Below are 8763 nucleotides of genomic sequence, written 5' to 3' on the forward strand. Positions count from 1 at the left end.
CCCAGAGGCAAGACTGGTTGTAGGTGGGTCAGACTCTGCATAGAGGTTGGTGACCAGTGGTGTGCATCAGGGATTTGTTCTGGGACCCCTACTCTTCATGATTTTTATAAATGACCTGGATGAGGAAGTGGAGGAATGGGTTCGTAAATTTGCTGATGACACAAATGTTGGGGTGTTGTGGATAGTGTGGAGGGCTGTCAGATGTTACAGTGGAACATTGATAGGATGCAAAACTGGGCTGAGAAGTGGCAGATGGAGTTGAACCCTGATAAGTGCGAGGTGGTTCATTTTGGTAGGTCAAATATGATGGCAGAATATAGTATTAATGGTAAGACTCTTGGCAGTGTGGAGGATCAGAGGGATCTTGCGGTCCAAGTCCATAGGACACTCAAAGCTGCTGCGCAGTTGACTCTGTGGTTAAGAAAGCAGACAGTGCATTGGCCTTCATCAATCGTGGGATTGAGTTTAAGAGCCAAGAGGTAATGTTGCAGCTGTATAGGACCCTGGTCAGACCTCACTTGGAGCACTTCACTGCAGGAAGGATGTGGAAACTATAGAAAGGGTGCAGAGGAGATTTACAAGGCTGTTGCCTGGATTGGGGAGCATGCCTTATGAGAATAGGTTGAGTGAACTCCGTCTTTTCTCCTTGGAGCGATGGAGGATGAGAGGTGACCTGATATAGGTGTATAAGATGATGAGAGGCATTGATCGTGTGGATAGTCAGAACCTTTTTCCCAGGGCTGAAATGGCTTGCACAAGAGGGCACAGTTTTAAGACGCTTGGAAGTAGGTACACAGGAGATGTCAGGGGTAAGTTTTTTTTTTACACAGAGAGTGGTGAGTGCGTGGAATGAGCTGCCGGCAGCGGTGGTGGAGGTGAATATGATAGGATCTTTTAAGAAACTCCTGGACGGGTACATGGAGCTCTGAAAAATAGAGGACTATGGGTAACCCTAGGCAATTTCTAAGGCCCACAGCTTTTTAGGCCAAAGGGCTTGTATTGTGTTGCAGGCTTTCTATGTTTCTAATTGCAGCAACCAGTTTTTTTCCTTGGCTCATTATAATTCTAACCAACATCTGAAAGTCTGCTTGACATGAAATGAGAGATTTCCCAATAACTTTAAGTTTAAATATTAGTTATAGACATATGGTAGCAGTTTTGCCTGAGTCAGAAGTTCAGGGTTGAATGCTGATTTCAAAGGTCTGTGAAAATAATTCTTGCTGAAACACTAATGTAGTAACAATGAAATGCTGCATTATGGTGTTTCAATATGTCAAATATGATGTTAAACTGTCAGCCATTTCCTTTGTACATAATAGGTACAATTGGCACAATTTAAAAGGAGAGTTTAAACTCCCTGGTTTCCAAGCCAGTGTTTATATCTGAACCTATATAACTAGTATAGATGCTCTGGTCAATACTGCAAGTTTTTTGTGCATACGTAAATGTGCGTTGTAATGGCATGACATATTAAAAATGAAGATACTTTGCTATCAGATGTATTTAAACTTTAAATGCAAGCTATCTGGTGTCAAATTCAATGATACCTTGGTTTTGCTTTCTTGAGGTACCAAGAATCATATTGTCAGACCAACATACAATCCCTTCACATGGCTTTTTAAACTGGTCTCCTGCCCGAACTATACATATGAGGTAATGAATTATTTTATCATTTCATTATATCAAATCTTTATCCTACTCTCACGAAGAAACCAAAGAATCATCAACATTTACTGTGCAGAATAAATTCTTTTGATCCGCAATGATAGAGAGGAAAGGTCAACCAGTGTAAACTCACTTTCTGGATTTTGCCCCATGTCCTACTAGACAAGAATGAATTTCTGTGACCTGGAGATGGTGCATCTGTGGATTTCAGTGCTACAGCCAGCTGTAGAGGCCAGACCATTTGATATATTTAAAGTGGAGGTTGATATGTTCCTGATTAGTAAGGGTGTCATAGGTTACGAGGAGAAGACAAAAGTATGGGCTTGAGATCGATAATACATCAGCTCACAGTAATCAAATGGCAGATCAGACTCAATAAGCTGAATGTTTTCTGACTTCACCCTTTCAGAGCACCATCATTCAGCAGGTCAAATAGACCACTCCACACCTCTCCGTTCTGTCTACAAATAGCCATCTCCAGGGCATTGAGTTTTCTGATAACAGAAGTCCTTCCTGTCCCTTTCACTTTGGCCCCTAATCCCTAATACATTTTACCATTGAAAAAAATCCTCTAATCTCCAAACGAGTCATGTCAAATCTTTACTCATTTCTAAAACTCTTTAGCCTTGGGATCATTTTAGGAGATCTCCTCTGAGACCTGTCAAGTGTAATTGTGTAATTTGTGTAATTTGTGACCAGTATATCACATAATATTCTAAGGTATTTCTAGCATAGCCTCTTGTTATTATGTTTTGCTTTTCTTAAGTACTTAATATCTATAACCCTGTCTTGCAACTCTCAGTGATCTGTGGATATGCACACTGGTTCTGTAAACCTGTATCCTACAAATCATTGTGGTACAACATTTTATTTTTACCTCCCATGTACCCCACAAATACACCAGTTTTTTTTCCCCTCTACACCTGATTAATATTATTCCACCAAACACTGCTTTCTTCCTTACATGCATAATTTGTAAACTTCTTAATAATTTACACTTTAACCCTCAATAATACTTAAATATCTCAAAATTCGAAGAAACTGATATTGAGCTCTTCAGACCTCCTGGGCCTCCAGTGCAAAGGATTGCAAAAGGCTGCAGAGGGTTATAGACTCAGCCAGCTCCATCATGGACACAACCCTCCCTCCAATCAGGAACATTTCAAGAGATGGTGTCGAGAGAAGGCTGCATCCAACGCTAAGGATCCTCACATGTCCTGTTCACATTACTGCATGCACACAGGAAGTACAGGAGCCTTATGACCCACATTCACTCATTTTGGAACAGCTTCTTCCCTCCATCTTCAGATTTCTGAATGGTCCAAGAACATTTCCGCATTATTCCTTTGTTTTGCACCATTTATTTTGTTATTTATGGTAATTTTATGACTTTGCACTTGTCACGTACCCCGTGACTGGGTTAAAGAACCAGCAGAAATGGAAAACGCATTGGAGTCTGGTATTGCTAATAACTAATAGTGTTTATTAGTAACTACGCAATACAGTAATATAAATGCAGATATATCAAGCAGGTTAGCAATGATATATATGTACATAAGTGTGGAAATAGGAACAAAACTATGCTCTTTCAAACCTAGGGGTGAATGAATAGGGTCTTACAATAATGAGCTGAGTTCAGTTCAATTTGAGGTATTTAGTTGAGTAGCATTGGAGGGAGGGAGAGGGAGAGGGAGGGGGAGGGGGAGGGGGAGGGGGAGGGGGAGGGGGAGGGGGAGGGAGAGAGAAGGGGAGGGAGGGGGGAGGGAGAGAGAGGGGGAGAGAGGGGGAGAGAGGGGGAGAGAGGGGGAGAGAGGGGGAGAGAGAAAGAGGTGTGAGCTGATGCCGTTGATCTTCCCGTTGTCTTCTGAAGTCCTGTTGTGGTCACTGACTATGACCGTGATACGTATGACCATTCTTCAGTGGTGGAATTATCACCCAGGCAATGGTGGACACACAAATAATTCGTCACCAGTTGCACCTGTTCACACTGTGAGAGCAACTGATCAATTTCCCCAAATCGATCCTCCAAAAACCCCGTTCCAAACTGGGGTTACCCGTGACATACTGCACTGATGCTACAAAACAAGAAATTTCACATAATAAGACAGTAATAATAAACATTTAGAAACAACATAGTTAAATGTGTACAGCGAAAGCTCACTACTAGAAATAATTAAGTATTTAGTATAAAAAAAGTCTTTCTACCAAGCTTAATCTGCTGAAGCATAAACATCTAAGAGAAGTAAAACAACTGAAAGTCTCTGCAGGAGAAACATACCATCTCCTTTCTCACTGAAACCCCATTCCTGCATCCACCTTTGACTGTTGGATCACAGGTCAGATCAGTTTAGGTCACTTGTCACTATCACTGGGCAAACTCAGGAACCCTGTGGGATTGGCAAAAGGCCAAGAACTGTTCCAGCAATATCAACTGTCACAAATACCTCAAAGGAAGCCATCCTTCAGTCACTTTCTGTATATACTCTGTGAGGTTAGATAGAAGGAGAAAGCTTAACTTGCTGTTAATGGTTGGAAAGCAGTAGTTCCCCTTTATAACCAGTTATTTAAGTGACAGATCTATCTGGCACTGCTAGCATTCATTTTCATCCCTAGTGGTCCATGAAGTGAGAAGGAAACTCCTTAGTTAAGCACATTGGTCACAACACAAGGAAGCAGGGACAAGCTCACCCCAACATTCAGTGTGATCATGGCTCATCTACACCAAGCTTCCAGTCCTTGTCTGCATCACATTCCCAAAACTCTTTACCTCATCTTTCAAAAATGTACCTGCCTCCTCATTTAAATACATCCAATGATCCAGCCTCCTTATCCCCCTGAAGTAGAGAATTATCACAGTCAGTAAACTCCTGTAAGCCAGTCGAGGAAAAGGATGTAAATTTATTCCTCATGAGGACATCCATGAAGTAGATGGGTTCTAATGCCTATCTAATTAGTAGTTTTATTATTACAGATGATGGGTTAAAATTTCCAAATTATTTTCATTAATTGAACTCATGCCATTGTAGAACATATAACACTGAACAGTACACAGGAACAGGCCATACAGTCCGCATTGTCTGTGCGGACCTTTATACCAAATTACACTCCACTACACATGGAGTATATCCTACTGTTCCTTGCCTGTCAACATATCTGTCTATAGATCAGAACAATTTTTGATACTAATGCAATGTTATTTAATCTACTTATCTAACCTGTTGCAGATGGGAGTATGGATTAGCTTCACCATTATGACCCAGACATTTTCAGGTACAGCTCTGTTCACTTCTGGTACTAATTCAAACACAGTTTTCCTGCACATGTGCTATTCACAATGTTCTTCTAATTTCTTCCTAGTTGCCGTCTTCGCTCTGATGATCTCTCTCCAGCTGATAATGTGGGCTCAAAGGAAACATTACAAATATCAAAAGGATATTAAAAATTATCCCAGTTACAGAACAGCTTTGATCCCATTTATACTGTAAACAACTGAATTCAGTGCAGCTCGACTTTTGTACATTGAAGTAAAGAGAGTGAAAGTTCAGCTTCAAATGAAAATAAATGGAAGACGTGGAAAGATGGTGACCACCTTGCAGTGACTTGTACTGTTCCACAAGCTCAAGACCAAATGAGGTATCTCTGTTGTTGTGAAAACAGAGATGGTCAGTACATCTGTGGCAGCATGAAATATATAAACACAGAAAACTTTGTTGACATAAGGAGGCATAAATTGCTGAAAAGTCGATGAAAGTAAATTTGTTCTGATTAGATTCTGAAGACAGATATGGCCAGAAATTGTCCACAGATGTCAGGACAGTTTAGTTATTCTTGTTAATCCGGATTGAAAGAGTTGAAGTGAAACTACAATACATCCTACCGTCTAGAATCCTTGGCATGCTTTTATATGACTTGACTTACACTGTTAATAGTCATTGATCTTGTGATACAGTATATTTAAGGAGGGTAATTTATGTGCAATTGACATTATTCCAAGTCCTGATTCTATCCCATCCTGGCAAAGATGTAAAATCTCACTGCACCTGGTAGTGATGGATTCCTGGATGCTCCCTAAAATTTAGTTCTCTCTCCACGGGGAAAGAAAGAACTAAGAAAGAGAAAAATATATATAGTAAAATACTCACACCTCTAGAAACAACTCCCAACCTTTAAAATTAGACTGGGCAATTTAAATTATTAAATGTATCAGTTTTTGTAGGAATGAATTTAATAATAGAGCAATGCAAATAATCCAGGAGCTGTTGGAGTCACAGTGTAGCACTTTCTTGCCACTGCTTACTGGACAAATTACACATTCATAATGGAGATCATACAATATTTTAATTTTCAGTTGGTTTTGGGCCATTTACATTGTGCACCACTGCCAAATTCACAGTCCCAACAAAATGAGCATGAGCACCAATCCAATTAAAGTTATTGCTCTGAGATACTCCGTTTCAGCAAATTCTGGCTCACTACTTTTCCTTCTGGGGATCATTTCATTTCTATCTGATGGAACCTACAAATAGTGGGGACTGTGGAAATACTCCACGACTGGTGATATGGTCATGGCTCACAGCTACCCAAGGTTTTGTTAAATGAAAATTCCTAGTCTTCCAGGATCGGATGTTGAAGTAGCAATCAGATGATTCAGAAGCAGTCAAGAGGTGAGTGAGCCAGAGAGTGTTGTTGTCAGCTCACACGTGGATATTGATGACATGTTTTTGAGTGATGGCAATGTGCAGAAGCAAGAATGACGCATTAAAGATAGGTCACTGGAAAATTCCCTAGCGTGTCAATGGTCTGATTCTCTGGCTACGGTCAGATGGTTATAATTGGAATCTTGCGTCTTTTCAGTGGAAGAGTGATTAGAAAAGGACTCAATATCCAACTTTATCCAATGTACTGGTCAATTGAGAATGATTATTTTTAATATATTCACATTGGATGCTGCTTGACATTTTGGTTCAGTCTGCATTAGACTATGGCAGTGTGGAAGCCCAACTAGAGGGTTTCAAATACACTCAGTGGAGAGGATGAAGGGAATATCTGTGATAGAGTGAAATAATGTTATTGATTTGGTGAATCTGTCTGCAAAGCAATAGACACTATAGAATGGAGTGACACTATAATCCACTAGACCAAATCAATGTAGTCCAGCCCTCTCACAGCAATGGGGGTGGTAACTTGCATTAAATAACAGAAGAAAGGACCTTTCCTTCCACTGATGCTGACATGACAATTACAAACCAGCCTACAATGAGACTTATTCTCCTTAGCTGCTTGCACAGAAAGTTGTCATCACCAAGCTAGTTTCTACCAATGTTATTTGCCCTATATATGCTCTGCAACTAGTCTTGAACCTAGCTAAACTATTTTAGTACAGTTACTGACAATGTGGCTTAACATCCAGATCGTCTATTCCAGAAACACAGCCTGATTCACAGTAGAGCTATTACAATCCCATCAAAAGGATAGGAAGACCCATCATCTGTGCTGTTAAATGGCACTCAGTCAAAGTTGACTGCTCAGTTGGTCCATTACAACTGTACATCATTTCAAGCAAAGGGCAGAATATATGCATTCTGAAAGTCAGAGTACTACAGCACAAGAAAGGCCCTTAACACATCTAGTCTGTGCAGATCTGTTTCACTGCTTAGTCCATCCACCTGCACCTGGATCATAGCTTCCAAACACTTTCATCCATGCAACTACTCAAACTTTCCATAAACATTGTAACTGAACTGACATTCACCACCACCGCTACTAGTTCCTTCCATATGAGCACCACCCTCATGTTCCCCTTAACTATTTTACCTTTCATCTAACACCTACGGCCTCTATTTCTAGACTCACCCAGCTCAGGGTAAAAAACTAGCATGTATTTACCGTCTCTATACCACTCATAATTTTAAACACCTCCTTTGAATCTCCTCTCATTCTCCTATGCACTAAGAGATGAAGTCCTAATCTATTCATTTGTTTGCTTTAACTCAAGTCCTCAATTCCTGGCTGTATCTTATAAATTTTCAATGCACTCACTTAAGCTTATGTACTTCTTTCCTGAAGGTTAATGAACAGAAATGCACACAATACTCCAAATTAGACCTCACCAATTCCTCACCCAACTTCAACCTAACAACCCAACTCCTATATTAATTAGCCTGTTTTATGAACCCCAATATGCAAAAGCTCTCTTTATGAACCTGTCAAGCTTTGATGCCACTTCCAAAGAATTATGGATCTGTTTTACCAGATACTTTTGTTCTACTGCGTATGTCAGTGTCCTGCCATTCACTGTATAAATCCTACCATAATTTTATCCTGCCAAAATGCAACACCTCACACTTGTCTGCATTAAATCCCTTCTGCTATTTTTCAGCTATTTAAAGCTCTTCCAGACCATACTGCGAACATTGATAGTGTTACTCGCTAACCACAACACCTCCTATCTTGGCATCATCTGCAAATTTGATGTTGCAATTTACCGCATTATCATCTAAATCATTGATATAGAAGATAAATAACAACAGACCCAACCCCGATCCCTTTGACTCACCAGAGGTCACGGGCTACCAGAAAGAGAGTCAACCATCTTTTGCAAACTAGCTACTACTACTCTGTCTCTTCTGCTAAACAATATCTGAACCCAAATTTCTGCTTCTTCCTGAATGTCAAGTGACTAAACCTTCTGGACCAGCCTGCCATGCAGGACTTTATCAAAGGCTTTGCTAGCACTCTTGTAGATAATGTTCACTGCCTTTCCTTCATCAACTTTCCTGGTAACCTCCTTAAATTTCTACAATTTCTTGTCAAAATGTCAGCGCAACGCAGCTTGTAGCGGCCACTCTGGAACTGATTATCAGTTATTTGTGAAGTGGGGTGCCGTACGCAATCATAATCGATTGAAAATGGACGTGGAAGCACGGAGAAACATCGGGAAATTCCAGAAAGACCTTCTTCGTTGCTGCTGCTGTTGTGAGGTCCGGGATTCTGCTGGGAAGAACAGGCCCCCAGTCCTCGGGGTCACGTTGCCGATGGCCGTTGGCGGGGCCCTCTTAATACGCTCGGCAGAGGATGGTTCTCGGAGAAGCTGTGCCG

The 8763-nt window shown here is 40.7% G+C and overlaps 1 protein-coding gene across 2 annotated transcripts in view; it reads left to right on the forward strand.

Annotated features, from left to right (window-relative positions):
- LOC140728714 (trans-2,3-enoyl-CoA reductase-like) overlaps positions 1-6445 on the forward strand; it is a 184134-nt gene extending 177689 nt beyond the window's left edge. For both annotated transcript variants that reach the window (XM_073047675.1, XM_073047676.1), the window contains 3 exons: positions 1568-1653; positions 4890-4935; positions 5023-6445. In XM_073047675.1, the coding sequence (XP_072903776.1) occupies positions 1568-1653; positions 4890-4935; positions 5023-5150 (260 nt within the window). In that variant the 3' untranslated portion in view covers positions 5151-6445. The remainder of the gene's footprint in view (positions 1-1567; positions 1654-4889; positions 4936-5022) is intronic.
- Positions 6446-8763: the final 2318 nt, after the last annotated feature.

Source organism: Hemitrygon akajei, chromosome 6 (genome assembly GCF_048418815.1).
Source record: "Hemitrygon akajei chromosome 6, sHemAka1.3, whole genome shotgun sequence".
Taxonomy (NCBI): domain Eukaryota; kingdom Metazoa; phylum Chordata; class Chondrichthyes; order Myliobatiformes; family Dasyatidae; genus Hemitrygon; species Hemitrygon akajei.